Below are 19095 nucleotides of genomic sequence, written 5' to 3' on the forward strand. Positions count from 1 at the left end.
TTCTCAAGCTGTTGAGCCAATAAGATATGCTTACGAGCACTGTATTCTTATAAAAGAAATCCTAAAACAAGAAGAACAACAAGGTTATATTCTTTGGTTTCTTCACAGTGACAGTTCTTTTGCTTGCTGGCCGAAGTCTTTTTGCTTTTTGATGTTATTGTGGAACAGTTGTTGTTTAATTTATATTAATAGTGGTGGTTGATGTTGGAGTGGAAAAGTATAACATTCCCGTTGAAGGCTGATTTGGTGATTTTGGTTCACGATTTAGTCAAGACTGGGTGAAGTCGTAACGGTAGTGAAGAAGAGAGAACGTGGAATTGTTGGTGAAGTTTGTCAAAGAAGAAAACTTGTACCCTGAAATCGCGTTATTGCCCTTACTGGTTACACGACTTTGATATGATGATGAAGTCATATAACGCGTATAAAGGAAAAGGAAATATCGTTGGAAGATCTTATTTGTTTGATTTCTTACGCATTTATTAATGAAAAGGATAAAAAGAAAGAAGATAACGAGATTTAGAGGCCAGGGAGGCAAAGGGACAGACTTCATTCCATTGTGGCAGCCAGCCCTTGGGAGTTACTCCAGTAGAAGGTTCCATGAATCCAAGGAAAAATATATCCTTGAAATGCAACTCTCTTATGGATTCAGTTAAAACTTGTCGTTTGAAATCCCCCATCAGATGGTAGAACCAAACCGTCTGCTTCCCTCCCCATATAAATAGAGGAAATGCAAGGAAAAGACAAATTCACAAACAGCAATGGTTACAAATGCCAGATTTTATCATGTCCTTGCATTTCCTCTATATTTTTTTTTGTGATTTCCAATCCTACAAATGGGGAAAACAATGTGTTGGTAGAAGCCAATACCTCGAGACACTTAAATGAGATAAGGGCAACCAACACTTTGGAGAACCCTCTGTACTAGTTTGCTTTTCAATCCTCACCAAAATAAAAATAAATTATAAAATTGGCTGTCAAAATAAAATGCAGTGAAAGATATCAACATAGAACGAAATCCATAAGAGGAGTCGTCATTACATGCATTTGCGCTATGAACAACAGTAATAAGTGTAAATATGGGTGATCTTGTTCCAATTTCTGTACTAATTTTCCTCTTCCGAACTCTACTATTTGACTTCTCTATAAGATTAAGAACATTGTATGTATATTTACTCTATAAGATTAGGCCATAATTTATACAATGAGAGTTAGTGATCTAGTTCATGCAATTAGTAATGAAATAGTCAGCTCAGTCACTCATTCAGTATAAGTACTGAGAGCAGCAATAACTGAGCCAGTCGTACCAAGAGTTGATGCAACATCTGGGATATCTTTCCGAGTATTGATTTTGAGAGATGGGCACAACCATCGCTTCAAGGAATTAACAAAAGTGTTGGGATCAGATGTAAGTATGGCTTCCCAATCCACCTGCACACCATCTGGTATGCTCTCTTTGATCTCCATATTGGCTGCGAGAAACAGTCCAAGCAACACAATATAGCCAACCACCGCAGAACCTCTGGACAGTGGCATGAAGTTATACCTGCAAAATATAACTTATTTTAACAGATTTTATGCCAATCCATATTTCTCATCACGACTAATCCCGATTAATTCGGTTGAGCACTTGCACTTTTTGTAATAAAGTACTTAATTAATGACGTCACGTGTATTGTTACCAATAATATGACATCCGTAGAATTGCATCCTGCACGCTCTCCAGCATACTCAGATCAGTTGAGCCATGCAATTCACCACAATACGCATTGCACAAGGCCTGCAAATCCAAGGATTTAAGAGTGGTCAGATTAGTTTAATGGTTGCTATATTTATATGTTCCTGCTGATGCATAGGAGAATAGTTCATTTTCAAAATTTCCTTTTTCAAGGGAGCATAGGAGAATCTTTCACAGCAGGTTCTTAGTTCGAGGTGGTAACAGACTTCATAAGATACTCTGAACATGAGAGGTAAATCTCATGATCAACAACACAAGCTGGAATAAAGGGGGGAAATGGTATTCTGGATGGGTTCAAATATATTTCAATCTCAAGTTATCCAACATTCTAATCAAACCAGCAGGAGAATGAGTCATATGTCAATGCCATTTTAATCAAACTAGAAACAACCATGGTGGAAGCAGAAAATACAAATTTAAGGTTTTAGCTTGAGACATAGCTATACTAACTTCCCATGCCATCGTCATTTCTGCATCAAAATGCTCCCATCTGGAGGGCATACAAGGTGTTCTTATTGAAAAGTCAAATCCCATATTGCCCCTGTTAAATTATTGGATTTTATGTCTGTATTTGGAATTAAAAAAAACGCAAGTCATATGATTCAAGAGAAGTATAGAGTACATTTTCTGTAGAGTGACCCTTGTTCCCTCGAGGCGTTTCCTGAAACATACAACATCATTCAAAAGGTTAAAAGACAACAAATAACTTGCTCTAAGATCTCAACTTTTTAAAAAATGAGAAAAACAGTTGGTAGCTATTTAAGCAGTACAATACGATTACCCCTCAAATGCTGTACTATTGCACCAGGTTGCTACCCAAAAGTCCTCACCAGTCACGCTGTAAAGATCAGAGCAGGTTTCCGCGTGTAACAACTGTATGTGGTAAATAACATATTAGTATGTTTGACAACGATGCACGATCCCACAATCACATTTCTCTCCAGACGCTAACTAGAGCTACTGACCAGAGAATAGATTCTTTCTGGTTGTCTTGAACACAATTCCAAAATAAACTCAGTGTTGAACAAAGGAGTAAGAACACTGAGTAGAGCATCACGCACGCATGATTACTACAGGGCATAAATAATTTATGTGTAATACTCACTTTCTGTAGTCTCCCCTCCTTGGATAGATCAATTATATCATCTGCACTGTTTTTCATTTGCATCTTTTCTGTTGCAACAGTTTTTGTGAAATTCAATAACCTACAACGTTCAAGAAATAATGAGAACAGAAAACCTATAAGCTATTCTGATCTATGCTCACGTAGATATTATCATACCTTTGATAGTTTGGATAATAGCGCACAACTTTTGCCTGTCCAAGAATTAGGGGTGTATGTGACCCAAATCCAGCGTTAAACTCTTCACTGTGTTGCAGCGAAAAATAAATTAAAGGAGAAGATAGATACATTGAGTCAACAAACACCAACTTCTCAAGAAACATAGCGAAAATCAGAATAGCAACAAACAATAGAACGCCCTAGTAAATAACACGCAACATCCCCTTCAGTTTGTCTCAAAAAGTGTTTTGGTTGATAAAAAATCTGTGTTCGAAGCAGAAATAGCATACCTTAGCTTGTTAACCCAGACAACTGGGTCACATGGTTCGGAGATCTGTCTCCATTTAACTGCCATTGAATAAACAGCTTGCCAGGACATTGTAGAACGACTTGATGATTTCTCTTCGCTAGTATCGTATGGAGTTGATGTTTCCGGTGAACTGGTACTACAACAAGCACCACCCCTATTCTGACTAGGTACATAATTTCTTTCCTTTCTCCTAGCTTTCTTACTATTTTTTGTTGTGCTTTTACTTGAAAATTTCCACTCTGTATGAACAGAACGCCAAGCCCTTGAAACCTTTTGAGCAATCTCAATAGCAGCCAATCCTGCCATTCGATGCTAGACAACACACCCAAAGACTAAGCATGTAAACAACAAAAAAGTAGAAAACCCAAAAAAATAATGAGAAAATTTGCTTAACTAGTTACCTGACGTCTATTAGGCAAGAAACCTGGGCAATTGTACTGGATCTTCTTTCCAATGGCATCTGCCACTTTCAGAAGAGTAGCCTTTGGTTTTGTAATAACAAGATCCTGCTTCCTGGGCCTACCTCTCTTCAGAGAATCACGCAATGTAGGTTGTCTATAAACCTTTTCACATACATTTTTTGGGTGCAACCTTTTGCACCAGTACTCCTGCAAAAAATCGGCAATTTTGTTAAACAAAAACAGATTAAGATTCTTAATGAATTTGGGTACACTAGAAGGGTGTTGGAAGGCAGGAATTAATAATTGCAATAGCCAACAAAATTAAATCACGGGTAAAAAGGTGCCAGCAATACTTGCCACCGGATATATCTCACACATAATGTGGAATAAGTTTGTTTGTTTTTTTTTAAATCGGCAAAGGAAAAATCTATTAATGAAAAGAAGACAGGGTACAAAAGACTAGTACCACCCTAAACCAGGCTAGAAAAAAAAATGAAAAAAAAAAGAAAAGGAAAAGAGCAAAGGTGGTAACAGACTACCACAATGCTTAATGAGGATCAAAATACATAGTTGGCCAAGTAACCATATATATATCTGAGAAACTAATTACCTCAAAATCCTTGAAAATGAGATACCAAAAAAATAGCCGATACTTGGCTTTAGCCGTAGAAGCTCCATTTTAACTCATCTATAGTAAAGTCAGAATTAACTAGAGATGGAGAAAGGAGCTGTCCAGAGATTCTTTTAATTACTGTGAAATTAACTCTAAAGTACCAATCCACTGATAAAGTCATCCTAGTGCATCAAAGGATATTCAAACTCCAAGCAACAACTTATAATAAACTCACCAATAATCTCATAACTTGAGGACCAAATTTGAATTACCTTAAATAGGGGATCAATATCACCATCAATATCAAACCAGCAGAACTCACTAGTGGCTTTTGAAGCAGTGTACAGAGCTAGTTCTTTCTGCATGAAAGGCATAAAAGTGAGTATATTTGTGAACATCCACCATCAATGATCAGAAGCGAATAGAAAACGCCTCAATCAGTGGAAAGACAGGCTCTCCAAGATAAGGGTACGCTATATCCAAGTTACAAACCTGATAAAATGCCAGGCACTGAAGCACGAATTTTTCCACAGAATCTAACTCCAACTCCAACACTGCATCGTAGTCTTTAACCTGTAAACATATAAATCAAATAAACTATTTTTCATGTGAAATATTAAAACTAATACTGTAACACGGGACTATTAGTTACCGCATTTCCATATTCTGCAACAGCATGGTAGCAGGAAGCACGTAGGTATAGACACTCAATGTTTGAGCTTTCAATGCTTAAGCCCATAGTCAAGTCCTTGATGGCATTCCTGCAACAACCATTATGGTTAATATAACCACAAAAAGTCTGGAAGAAAAATCCATGTACAATTAAAAGCCCATGATTAGATGCATGCCTGCATCTTCCGTGTTGCAAAATACCCCTACAATTTATAAACCACTGTAATAACTGAAGTGTTATATTCATGCCCGATGACTGTTTAACAAAATAAGGTCTATCCCAGCTTTAATCACCTCCTAATGGTATCTTGGTCAGGTTTCCAATGTAAAGAAGATGATCCAACTGCTAAATAGACCTAAAGCTTTAAGCTCCCCGAATTAGCTTGGCAGGCTGATGCTATTATAACCCCCCAATACAAACTTGCCGTAGAACTTATTATCGCACAAAGATTGCTAGGTAGAACTGCAACTTACTTGTGCTCTCCTAGGCCATGGTGGAGTAACCCGCGCAGGTGATATGCTTTGGACGACCTACAAGAAATGGCACCAAACCATCAAAAAAATAGTTTAAGAGCATCCTTCCACCAAGGCTTTTGTTGCAAACAAGCATGGGCTCATGCTTAGATTTGAGCAAAAAAAATCAGTCTAGTTAAGAAACAAGAAAGAGATGGTATCAAATGGCAAAACAACCTTCCATCAATTTGCAAAACTTGTTCAAGGCATTCAAAAGCCTTCGTTGGCTTCGCCAATTCTTGATACAACTGTCAAAACCAAAATCAAGTTCGTCAGACAGACCAATACAACAACAGAAACCAAAACAATAACAAGAAGAGCAATGGACAATGGTTCCTTTTGTGAGGAAATTTCTTTGATCTACAATTCTAAATACGATACATCATACGCTTTCCAAAGCTCAAGTACTGCATTCTTCTAAACGAGCAGAGACTTTGAACAAAACTGTTTTCCCAACACAAGAAAAATATGATGACAAGATAACAGTATACCAAAAACCTAAAAGGAGTTTAGATCTCTCTTTAAAAGAAAGGAGTTGAATCATAACACCAACCCTGTGGCACACCATCACAATAAAGCCTTCATTCATCATAACAGTGATGGCACCATTACTTGTTACGGATGTTTTTTCACATTCTCAATTGTTTTCATGATTATTTTTTAATTAAAAATTTGTGACAATATGGATACAAAAGATAGGATCTCCATTTCCTACACATGTTTTTACAAAAGCTGCATAGATCGAGTCCAATTATGTGCACACTACTCTAAAGAGTGTATATTTGACATGTTAATTTGATTGGTTGATAAGTTAACAGATCGCCCCATTACCATCCATGTTTAGAATCCCGACCCTCGTTAAATAACTCCCTAAATTAAATCAGTGATAGAGATTAAAATGTCACGTGCACACTTGTTAGAGAGTGTGCACAAATCGGACTCACATAGTTCCCGTTCATAACAGGTAACGGCAGACAAATATTATCCAGTAGTAAGATCAGTATGGAATCCTTTGTTTTTATTCCTACTATGGTGCCTTGGTCATGGGATAAACTGGGTATAAAAACTATTGTGACACGCTTAATCTCTGAATTTGTACACTTAAAACTAATTTCATTTTTTTTTATTATTAAATTCGATAAGGTGCATATGCATACCTGTGCCAGATGGATCCACCCTTCAAGGTAAAGCTTATCAAATTCAATTGACTTAGCATGTGCCTCTTCAGCTTGGCCATATTCACCAATTGAAGCTAATGCTAAACCCTGTCGGAAGAGGGAAAACTTACAAGGTTATTAATTCTAATGACATTTAATTTTATTAATAAGTGGGTGAATTATATCTATCTAAAGTGCCTCCAATATGCGACTCAGCAAACTTGATATCCACACACTCACAAGATATGTATACGCGGATTTATTATCCTTATCAAGCTTCACACACGAAGATAGGTCATGCACAGCTGCCTTGTAATCCTTGAACTTGTAATTGACAATTCCTGCATAGTCAACAGTAATTACGCTTGCACGTCAAGGGGCACAGTTACAGTCAAGTAAGTTGATAATGAATACAGTCATTTCATAGCTACTAGTGGCACGAGATCCATACATTTAAAGTCACATATATACCCAAATCAAATAATCGACTTACCTCTTTCATGTAAGATATCTGAGGAGTTTGGTTCAAATTCTAATGCCTTGGTCAAGTCTTCAATGGCCTGCAAATCAAAGCAACGATTACTGAGAGGTAAAGGAACGTTATAGACCTATGGATCCCATACAATGCATCAGATATCAAACATCAACATCAGTAAATCATCATTGTATATAAAAAACTAGTGGATTACAGATTTCTTTGTGCACATCAGTGATATTTCTGCTAACGAACTTTGAAGTAAGAGGAGCAAAAGGAATAGCATTTCCACTGAACTTTGTCTAACATAATGCATCAATCTGTAGAATCTCCTAAAATCTTGCAGTGTAACCAATGAGACAAAAGTTCAAGTAAATTATGGATAAAATCTTGCCTCTATAGAATCTCCTAAAGCTGCTCGAGCCTGCCCCCTTCTTTTCCACGCCTCTCCAGCTGATGGGTTAACTTTTAAGGCCTAATAAAAAAAATAGTTGTCATCACATCATAAACGATAACTCTATTTTATCTGCACAAATAGTAGTCAAGAAATACACACCCTAGTAAAGTCAACAATAGCAGCATCAAGTTCCCGCTGAAATGCATATGCTGTTCCCCTACCTACCAATGCCTCCGGATAATTAGGATTTTCTTTCAGTATCTATATGACAGAATACAACTTATGTCAGGACATACAAAGCTGAAGCATGATAATAGCCATACTAATGATAATTATCGACGCCTAATGAAATTTAATCAGACAAGTTCAAAAACCTGGTCAAAGAGAGAAACAGCTTGAGCATACTTCCCTTCATTCACCTGCAAAATTATGAAGGCATTTGTATGTAAGAAACTACAGAAAAACGGCATTTAACGAGTCTATATTAACTTAGGATGTCTAATATGGAAAGTGGTTTGAGACCTATACAAAAAAATTCCTTCCCTTGAGAGTATTGAGCAAAATCAGGCGGAAGAGAGCATGACTGTCATTGATTAAAGGTTGAGGCTATTTGGCATTGTAAAATAGAATACTAATTAAAGTAAAATGTGTGTGTCTAATACCGAGATGTTAACATAAAGGTATCATTCTTGTTTAGTTGTATGCTTATTTCAAAGTGAAAGTTATTACTGTTGTACTTTAGAAAATGAGCTCACTGTTACTAGCAAGTATTGCCACAATGAAAAATGCAAGAGTAACTCATCAACATATAAGATTCTGGCTACACGGTAACACAACTACATAAATGCAAGATTACCTCATCGACATATAAGATTTTGAATGTGGTAATGTAACAAAAACCATACCTGAGTTATTCCTCTTGATAATCTGAAATCCAAACTTAACGTTTTGGTCTTTAACATACCAGTAGAAAAAACTTTTACGTTCTTCTTTGTTTCATCTCTTTTTTTGCTAAGTATATCAGACAAATCACTTGATTTCCTGCACACTTTAGATGTTGCACTTGATAGGTTGTGTGTTTCAGATGTGCCATTAGCTTTGCTACATATTTCAAGTGCACCACTTGACTTGCTGTTTACTTCAGATGAGCCGTTAGATGTGATGAAATTTTCAGAACTAACACTCGATTTGCCATGTATTTCAGATGTGCCATTTGGTTTATTACATAATTCTGATGCATCACTTGATTCCTCAAGTGTTTTAGACATGTCGTTAGGTTTGCTGCATATTTGAGAGCTATCAGCTGACTTGATTTCAGTTTGAGAAGTTTTAATTGATTTGCATTGAATTTCAGACCCTGAATCAGATAAATTCTCAGTTTGAATACATGTATCCACAGTAATGTCTTTGGTTTCATGCTTTTTAGAAGAAGCCAATAATTCTTCTAACTCCAGCAATTGTTTCAAATCTGTTGATTGGCGGACAGCATATCCGTAACCTTGTTCCCAAACTACCAAACCCTCCTCTTTTCTTCCCAGAGCAGTCAATGCGCGACCTGAATGACAACCAGGTACAATAACTAAATTGGGAGCACACAACTAAATAAAAAAGATGTTCACATAATGAAAAAAGAGTAATCAAGTGAACAAAAACCTTAATGAGGAAATATTCAGGCAGACTATAAGAACTACATATATTTAAACAAATATGTACTACATGCATTTCTGTAGTTTTGTAAGTCATCTTGCAGCAAGACCTCTAGTGTCTCAGTCATTCTACAGATCAGATTATTTAGTTATATGATAAGTGAGTTTCCACCTAGGGATTCTATTTACTCTAAATGGTAGATCCTACTTGGAAGCCAAATGAAAGGAAAACACGAGAAATTTCTCTAACCTAAATGCCCCTGAATAAAAGAACAAACAATGGGAGAGATGAAAATGGTGAAACCTTTGAGAATGTAAGCTTGGAGAAGGGTAGAATCAAGCTGAAGTGCCTTATCACAGTCTTTGATTACATGTTTATGTAACTCCAACTGGCTGTAACAAAATGCTCTATTGCTGCAACAACAACAATTCAAAAAATAAATACAGTAAACCCTCAAAGGAAATTCAAAAAAAAACTACAGTAAACCCTCAGACTTTGAGGAATAAATAGTGAAATGTTTTAGTAATTACCAGAGGTCTTGGATGACACAAGATTGAGAAAGAAGAGAATCAAGAACACGAATAGCTTTAGACCAATCGCGAGTGCTACACAACTTAGCTAACTCCACTCTCTCAGAGATTGATGAACTCCCCATTGAAACACACAAAATGAGATCGGATTTTTGACAACAACTTGTTCTTGTTCCCTTTAATAACTGGTTCCAAGGTCTTCTTTAGAGAAAAGGGGATATGAGTTTAAGAGAAGCGTTTTGCTGTTACACGGTTACATCCATGTTTGAAATTATGTCACGCACTCGGATATCATCGCTAATTGAAACGACGACACGTGTTAGGAAACGATGAGATTTTCTATGTTACGGACACGTGGTGGTGTGAGAGAGGTATGATGGATGGATTGGAGATTGTTTGGTAGTGTGTAGTTTTTTGTTTTGGAATAGGAGAATTTGATTTGATTTAACAAACGCGTCCTATGTTGTAAAACTAGTGCTCATTAATGTGGATTAACGGCTCGCAGTTTCATATTTGGATCCGTCATGGTCTCCCTCTATACGCAACGAAGGGAAACAAACGGCACAAGTTCCACAAATTTACTGTGTTGAAGAAGAGTTGATGTAGTACATCTTTCCCTGTATCAACAATGATTGTTGATCCTTTTCTTCTGTATCAACTGTAACAGTTGACCTCATGCTTTTGGATCAACTATGACTGTTGATCCATTACGTCAGTTTAAGTTAATTTGCTTCGCAAGTATTTCATTTTCTAGTTTTCGTCAAACTCTTTCCTTTAATCAGTTCATGTAAGTCTATATAAAGGCTGGAACTCTTGTTTACAAGACACATCTTATTACACATCTTATTATCAATATTATTATCAAGTTTGTTTATTAATCTTTTACCTTAGAATCTTGATCCTAGAATCAGTTTTCTATTAAGTTTCTGACGGAACTTAAACCTATCCCTGTTACCCTTATCTGTGCTACACTAGTTGGTATCAGATACAGAGTTTTTAGATTTTTATCTAGAAACAGATCATTTCCACAGCTTCCGCAACAACTCAAAATCCTAAATTTTCACCCACCTACCTTTCGTTACAATGGGAGACAAGTTAACACCAACTGAAATTGATGCCATTGTCATAGCACTTGAGACCAAGCTCAGCGCAGCACTTGAAACCAAGCTCGGCAACAAAATTGAAACGTCTTTTAGTTCCTTAGAAACCAAGTTTGCTACCAAGCTTGATTCAACTACAAATTCTCTAAAATCTGCACTTGCTATGCATGGAGATTGTTTAGACAAATTATGGAAACATGCTGGTTTTGGTGACTTGGTGATGCCTAAATTAACCGATGATACAGAAGGGGACCAAAGCTCTGGCGAAAAAGAAGAAGATCAAGCCAAAAAAGATAAACCTTCTTTTACTCAGAATGATAATATTCCTGAGAATATTTCTCATACCCTTTACCACAAGGAACCCTTGGAAGGTTATGTTAACAAAAAAAAGATTACCATACCCCTCAACTATGATGAAGATGACAAAGCTGAAGAACTCAAAGAGCAACAATGGGTTGATGAAAAACGATTAAAATCTGGTATGAATCCTTATGGAACTTTACCAGAATATAAGTTGAAGGCTGATATACCTAGTTTTCATGGTGGTTTACATCTTGAAGACTTGCCGGATTGGTTTTATGAAGTCGATTCCTTTTTCATTTTCATGGAAGTTCCTGAATCTTCTCAAGTTAAACTGGTAGCTTATAAATTAAAAGGTGGAGCTGCAGCTTGGTGGAAAAAACTCGGTGAAGATCGACGCAATGCTCATAAACCTCCTATACGTACATGGCAAAGAATGAGACAATTATTAAGAGATAAATTCTTACCTAGAGATTATATGCAACAACTTTTTATTAAGCTTCAGAACTGTCGACAAGGGGCCAGATTAGTTGAAGAATACGTTGCTGAGTTATATGCTTTAGTTGCTCATAACCAATTGAATGAAACTGAAGAGCAATTAGTTGCACGTTTTATAGCTGGTTTGAATAATTTAATTAAACAGGGACTGGCGCAGTTCGTGTTTACAATGGTTGAAGCCATCCAACAAGCTATTAGAGTTGAAAGGCGTGTACTCAGTACCTCTAGACTAGCAGCTCCACGTCAAGCTCGTTATCAACACTTTTCTAAAACTTCCAGACCATATAATTATTCTTATGGTTACCAAGCTGAAAAGGGATCAACAGTCGTTGTTGATCCATCCTCACAGGGATCAACTGTCTTTGTTGATCCACATGACAGAAGTGCAAACCAACCATATCAGCAACAACAACCTACTTCTGTTCCTTCAGAACCTTCTCCTACAATGCATATCTCATCTTCTAAGCCACCTCAGCCTCCTCCACAACGAAATTTTGTTCTCGAAACTAAAGGTAATCAGTTTCAACAAGATTTTCCACCATTATCTAAACCCTCTAACCCTTATTCAAAATTTCGAGGAGATAAATGTAACAAGTGAAACCAAACTGGCCATACTTCCAGTGATTGTCGCAAATTCCATGCTTACATTAATGAAACTTCAGACGAAACACAAGAAGAAGAAGCATTAGGAGATGATGAATTATTTTATCTTCAAGAACATGAGACTTATGATGCAGATTTCCTTGGGATGATTCGACCAGTTTTAATCACTGAACCATGTCCTACTCAGAGACATAATATTTTCAGATCGCATTGTTTCATTGAAGAGAAGATTTGCACTATGATCATTGATAGTGGAAGTACAGAAAACTATGTTTCTGCAAAGTTAGTTGAGAAACTTGGTTTACCTGTTACTCTTCATCCAAAACCGTATTCAGTTGGATAAACAGCTCTTCCACTCAGCAAATTAATCATTAATGTTTGCTGAAGTTTTCTTTCCCTGGTTATTCATATTATGTTTTGTGTGATGTTATTAACATGACTGCAGCAAGTTTATTATTGGGAATACCATGGCAGTATGATATTCGTGTTGTTCATAACTGCTATGAGAATACTTATACCTTTGTTCATGAAGGGTTTACTAAAGTTCTATGGCCTTTAAAATCTTCTAATTCAGTCAATGAACCATCAGATAAGAAGACAAATGAACTAGTTGATACCATTGTTCATTCTTTACAACCAAATCATTCTTTTAGTTCTCATGAAGCTGATAAACCAATGGTGGAAATTCCAGACAAGGTACAACCTTTATTATCTTCTTTCAATGACTTATTTTCTACTAAATTACCCAATGTTTTTCCTCCATTAAGAGATCTACAACATCAGATAGACTTTATACCTGGAACTTTTATTCCTAATCAACCTCATTATAGGTTAAGTCCTAAAGAACATGAGATTTTACAAGGTCAGGTTTATGATTTGTTACAAAAAGGTTTGGTAAGACTTAGCAAAAGTCCTTGTGCTAGTCCAGCCTTTTTAGTAGACAAAAAGGATGGTGGACATCGTATGTGTGAGCATTAAACAGAGTTACTATACCATATAGGTTTCCCATACCAAGAATTGATGACATGATAGATATGCTTTCGGGTGCTAAAGTGTTTACAAAGCTTGATTTACGTAGTGGGTATCATTAAATACGTATTCGAGAAGGTGATGAATGGAAAACAGCTTTCAAAACAAAAGAAGGCTTATATGAGTGGTTAGTCATGCCTTTTGGATTATCTAATGCTCCTAATACTTTTATGCGCCTCATGAATCAAGTTCTGCAACCTTTTCTTGGAAAGTTTGTCATTGTATATTTTCATGACATACTGATTTTTAGCAACAATGAAGAAGAGCATATTTCACATTTATCTCAAGTCTTTCAGGCACTGCAGGTCAATGTTTTGTATGTGAATCTAAAGAAGTGCACTTTCTTTACAAACAAGGTCACTTTCTTGGGATATGTTGTGTCGGATACTGGTATTTCTGTGGATGATTCTAAAGATAAGGCAATTGTGGATTGGCCTACTCCAACATCTATTCGTGAAGTAAGAAGTTTTCATGGGTTAGCTTCTTTCTATAGAAGATTTTTGAGAAACTTTAGTACCATTGCAGCTGGTTTGACAGATTGTTTGAAGTGTGATACTTTTGAGTGGACTGAAGAAGCAGATAAGAGCTTTAATCTTCTTAAGGAAAAATTGTGCAGTGCACCTGTTCTTGCCATGCCAAATTTTGATAAACCTTTTGAGATTCATTGTGATGCTTCTGTTGTTGGCATTGGTGCTGTGTTATCTCAGGAAGGACATCCAGTTGCATACTATAGTGAAAAGAATTCAGATACAAGGAAGAAGTGGTATACTTATGAGTTGGAATTAATTGCTCTTGTTCAAGCTCTTACGAATTGGCATCCTTATCTTATTCACAGCGAATTTGTTGTCAATACTGATAATCAAGCTCTCAAGTTTTTGAAAACTTCAGCAAAGGTCAATAGGATGCATGATAGATGGTTATCTACTATTAACCAATATACTTTTTCCATTAAACATCAAAGTGGGAAACTTAATCAAGTTGCTGATTCTTTGAGTAGGAGAGCTCATCTTCTGGTTACTCTTAAACATAAGAGTTTAGCCTTTGATTTCTTAAAAGATTTATATAGTGAAGACAAAGAATTTAAGCAACTTTGGGACAAGTGTGGTTCTTCAACAGGAAGTGTTGATGATTTTCTCATTCAAGAAGAGTTTCTATTTAAAGGAAACCGTTTATGTATTCCACAATGTTCCCTACGTCTTCATCTCATCCAAGAATTACATGGCAGTGGCCTTGGCGGACATTTTGGACGTGATAAAACAATAGCTTTGGTTGAAGAACGTTATTTTTGGCCTTCTTCAAAAGTGCGTACAAAAATGCATGGTTTGTCAACAATCTAAAAGTTATATTCAAAACACTGGCTTGTATACTCCTCTACCAATTCCTGAAGCTCCTTGGGTGGATATTAGCATGGATTTCGTGCTTGGTTTACCACGTACTGTGAGGGGGAATGATTCTATTATGGTAGTTGTTGATCGTTACTCAAAGATGGCTCACTTCATAGCATGCAATAAAATAACTGATGCATCCAATGTTGCTTATTTATTTTTCAAAGAAGTAGTACGTTTGCATGGAATTCCCAAAACAATTACTTCTGATCGAGACACTAAATTTTTGAGCTACTTTCTTGGGATATGTTGTGTCGGATACTGGTATTTCTGTGGATGATTCTAAAGATAAGGCAATTGTGGATTGGCCTACTCCAACATCTATTCGTGAAGTAAGAAGTTTTCATGGGTTAGCTTCTTTTTATAGAAGATTTTTGAGAAACTTTAGTACCATTGCAGCTGGTTTGACAGATTGTTTGAAGTGTGATACTTTTGAGTGGACTGAAGAAGCAGATAAGAGCTTTAATCTTCTTAAGGAAAAATTGTGCAGCGCACCTGTTCTTGCCATGCCAAATTTTGATAAACCTTTTGAGATTCATTGTGATGCTTCTGTTGTTGGCATTGGTGCTGTGTTATCTCAGGAAGGACATCCAGTTGCATACTATAGTGAAAAGAATTCAGATACAAGGAAGAAGTGGTATACTTATGAGTTGGAATTAATTGCTCTTGTTCAAGCTCTTACGAATTGGCATCCTTATCTTATTCACAGCGAATTTGTTGTCAATACTGATAATCAAGCTCCCAAGTTTTTGAAAACTTCAGCAAAGGTCAATAGGATGCATGATAGATGGTTATCTACTATTAACCAATATACTTTTTCCATTAAACATCAAATTGGGAAACTTAATCAAGTTGCTGATGCTTTGAGTAGGAGAGCTCATCTTCTGGTTACTCTTAAACATAAGAGTTTAGCCTTTGATTTCTTAAAAGATTTATACAGTGAAGACAAAGAATTTAAGCAACTTTGGGACAAGTGTGGTTCTTCAACAGGAAGTGTTGATGATTTCCTCATTCAAGAAGAGTTTCTATTTAAAGGAAACCGTTTATGTATTCCACAATGTTCCCTACGTCTTCATCTCATCCAAGAATTACATGGCAGTGGCCTTGGCGGACATTTTGGACGTGATAAAACAATAGCTTTGGTTGAAGAACGTTATTTTTGGCCTTCTTCAAAAGTGCGTACAAAAATGCATGGTTTGTCAACAATCTAAAAGTTATATTCAAAACACTGGCTTGTATACTCCTCTACCAATTCCTGAAGCTCCTTGGGTGGATATTAGCATGGATTTCGTGCTTGGTTTACCACGTACTGTGAGGGGGAATGATTCTATTATGGTAGTTGTTGATCGTTACTCAAAGATGGCTCACTTCATAGCATGCAATAAAATAACTGATGCATCCAATGTTGCTTATTTATTTTTCAAAGAAGTGGTACGTTTGCATGGAATTCCCAAAACAATTACTTCTGATCGAGACACTAAATTTTTGAGCTACTTTCTTGGGATATGTTGTGTCGGATACTGGTATTTCTGTGGATGATTCTAAAGATAAGGCAATTGTGGATTGGCCTACTCCAACATCTATTCGTGAAGTAAGAAGTTTTCATGGGTTAGCTTCTTTCTATAGAAGATTTTTGAGAAACTTTAGTACCATTGCAGCTGGTTTGACAGATTGTTTGAAGTGTGATACTTTTGAGTGGACTGAAGAAGCAGATAAGAGCTTTAATCTTCTTAAGGAAAAATTGTGCAGTGCACCTGTTCTTGCCATGCCAAATTTTGATAAACCTTTTGAGATTCATTGTGATGCTTCTGTTGTTGGCATTGGTGCTGTGTTATCTCAGGAAGGACATCCAGTTGCATACTATAGTGAAAAGAATTCAGATACAAGGAAGAAGTGGTATACTTATGAGTTGGAATTAATTGCTCTTGTTCAAGCTCTTACGAATTGGCATCCTTATCTTATTCACAGCGAATTTGTTGTCAATACTGATAATCAAGCTCTCAAGTTTTTGAAAACTTCAGCAAAGGTCAATAGGATGCATGATAGATGGTTATCTACTATTAACCAATATACTTTTTCCATTAAACATCAAAGTGGGAAACTTAATCAAGTTGCTGATGCTTTGAGTAGGAGAGCTCATCTTCTGGTTACTCTTAAACATAAGAGTTTAGCCTTTGATTTCTTAAAAGATTTATATAGTGAAGACAAAGAATTTAAGCAACTTTGGGACAAGTGTGGTTCTTCAACAGGAAGTGTTGATGATTTCCTCATTCAAGAAGAGTTTCTATTTAAAGGAAACCGTTTATGTATTCCACAATGTTCCCTACGTCTTCATCTCATCCAAGAATTACATGGCAGTGGCCTTGGCGGACATTTTGGACGTGATAAAACAATAGCTTTGGTTGAAGAACGTTATTTTTGGCCTTCTTCAAAAGTGCGTACAAAAATGCATGGTTTGTCAACAATCTAAAAGTTATATTCAAAACACTGGCTTGTATACTCCTCTACCAATTCCTGAAGCTCCTTGGGTGGATATTAGCATGGATTTCGTGCTTGGTTTACCACGTACTGTGAGGGGGAATGATTCTATTATGGTAGTTGTTGATCGTTACTCAAAGATGGCTCACTTCATAGCATGCAATAAAATAACTGATGCATCCAATGTTGCTTATTTATTTTTCAAAGAAGTAGTACGTTTGCATGGAATTCCCAAAACAATTACTTCTGATCGAGACACTAAATTTTTGAGCTACTTTCTTGGGATATGTTGTGTCGGATACTGGTATTTCTGTGGATGATTCTAAAGATAAGGCAATTGTGGATTGGCCTACTCCAACATCTATTCGTGAAGTAAGAAGTTTTCATGGGTTAGCTTCTTTCTATAGAAGATTTTTGAGAAACTTTAGTACCATTGCAGCTGGTTTGACAGATTGTTTGAAGTGTGATACTTTTGAGTGGACTGAAGAAGCAGATAAGAGCTTTAATCTTCTTAAGGAAAAATTGTGCAGTGCACCTGTTCTTGCCATGCCAAATTTTGATAAACCTTTTGAGATTCATTGTGATGCTTCTGTTGTTGGCATTGGTGCTGTGTTATCTCAGGAAGGACATCCAGTTGCATACTATAGTGAAAAGAATTCAGATACAAGGAAGAAGTGGTATACTTATGAGTTGGAATTAATTGCTCTTGTTCAAGCTCTTACGAATTGGCATCCTTATCTTATTCACAGCGAATTTGTTGTCAATACTGATAATCAAGCTCTCAAGTTTTTGAAAACTTCAGCAAAGGTCAATAGGATGCATGATAGATGGTTATCTACTATTAACCAATATACTTTTTCCATTAAACATCAAAGTGGGAAACTTAATCAAGTTGCTGATGCTTTGAGTAGGAGAGCTCATCTTCTGGTTACTCTTAAACATAAGAGTTTAGCCTTTGATTTCTTAAAAGATTTATATAGTGAAGACAAAGAATTTAAGCAACTTTGGGACAAGTGTGGTTCTTCAACAGGAAGTGTTGATGATTTCCTCATTCAAGAAGAGTTTCTATTTAAAGGAAACCGTTTATGTATTCCACAATGTTCCCTACGTCTTCATCTCATCCAAGAATTACATGGCAGTGGCCTTGGCGGACATTTTGGACGTGATAAAACAATAGCTTTGGTTGAAGAACGTTATTTTTGGCCTTCTTCAAAAGTGCGTACAAAAATGCATGGTTTGTCAACAATCTAAAAGTTATATTCAAAACACTGGCTTGTATACTCCTCTACCAATTCCTGAAGCTCCTTGGGTGGATATTAGCATGGATTTCGTGCTTGGTTTACCACGTACTGTGAGGGGGAATGATTCTATTATGGTAGTTGTTGATCGTTACTCAAAGATGGCTCACTTCATAGCATGCAATAAAATAACTGATGCATCCAATGTTGCTTATTTATTTTTCAAAGAAGTGGTACGTTTGCATGGAATTCCCAAAACAATTACTTCTGATCGAGACACTAAATTTTTGAGCTACTTTCTTGGGATATGTTGTGTCGGATACTGGTATTTCTGTGGATGATTCTAAAGATAAGGCAATTGTGGATTGGCCTACTCCAACATCTATTCGTGAAGTAAGAAGTTTTCATGGGTTAGCTTCTTTCTATAGAAGATTTTTGAGAAACTTTAGTACCATTGCAGCTGGTTTGACAGATTGTTTGAAGTGTGATACTTTTGAGTGGACTGAAGAAGCAGATAAGAGCTTTAATCTTCTTAAGGAAAAATTGTGCAGTGCACCTGTTCTTGCCATGCCAAATTTTGATAAACCTTTTGAGATTCATTGTGATGCTTCTGTTGTTGGCATTGGTGCTGTGTTATCTCAGGAAGGACATCCAGTTGCATACTATAGTGAAAAGAATTCAGATACAAGGAAGAAGTGGTATACTTATGAGTTGGAATTAATTGCTCTTGTT

At 36.5% G+C, this 19095-nt stretch overlaps 1 protein-coding gene across 2 annotated transcripts; it reads right to left on the minus strand.

Annotated features, from left to right (window-relative positions):
- Positions 1 to 972: 972 nt before the first annotated feature.
- Positions 973 to 9905, minus strand: LOC113293515 (suppressor of RPS4-RLD 1-like). Of its 2 annotated transcripts, XM_026542133.1 has the most exons (23): positions 9733 to 9905; positions 9506 to 9615; positions 8461 to 9110; positions 7930 to 7974; positions 7715 to 7816; positions 7553 to 7633; positions 7177 to 7243; positions 6924 to 7024; positions 6684 to 6791; positions 5704 to 5774; positions 5488 to 5544; positions 4994 to 5102; positions 4834 to 4914; positions 4614 to 4700; positions 3729 to 3935; positions 3308 to 3639; positions 3018 to 3104; positions 2841 to 2940; positions 2517 to 2608; positions 2358 to 2396; positions 2186 to 2276; positions 1680 to 1777; positions 973 to 1543 (listed from the first exon to the last, which is right to left on the minus strand). In XM_026542133.1, the coding sequence occupies exons 1-23, from the start codon at positions 9855 to 9857 to the stop codon at positions 1258 to 1260; spliced, it is 3126 nt and encodes a 1041-aa protein (XP_026397918.1). In that variant the 5' UTR covers positions 9858 to 9905; the 3' UTR covers positions 973 to 1257. The 2 variants fall into 2 exon arrangements, with proteins under 2 accessions (XP_026397918.1, XP_026397925.1); XM_026542140.1 differs by lacking the exon at positions 2186 to 2276.
- Positions 9906 to 19095: the final 9190 nt, after the last annotated feature.

Source organism: Papaver somniferum, chromosome 1 (assembly GCF_003573695.1).
Source record: "Papaver somniferum cultivar HN1 chromosome 1, ASM357369v1, whole genome shotgun sequence".
Lineage (NCBI taxonomy): Eukaryota > Viridiplantae > Streptophyta > Magnoliopsida > Ranunculales > Papaveraceae > Papaver > Papaver somniferum.

Bases quoted from the DNA above. Each gene is read 5' to 3' on its own strand.
- LOC113293515 (XM_026542133.1), bottom strand. From the start codon at position 9,857: ATGGGGAGTTCATCAATCTCTGAGAGAGTGGAGTTAGCTAAGTTGTGT. The intron at 7,975-8,460 runs GTATGGTTTTTG...ATAATTTTGCAG, and splicing joins TATCAAGAGGAATAACTCAG to GTGAATGAAGGGAAGTATGC. The intron at 1,544-1,679 runs GTAACAATACAC...TATATTTTGCAG, and splicing joins CTACGGATGTCATATTATTG to GTATAACTTCATGCCACTGT.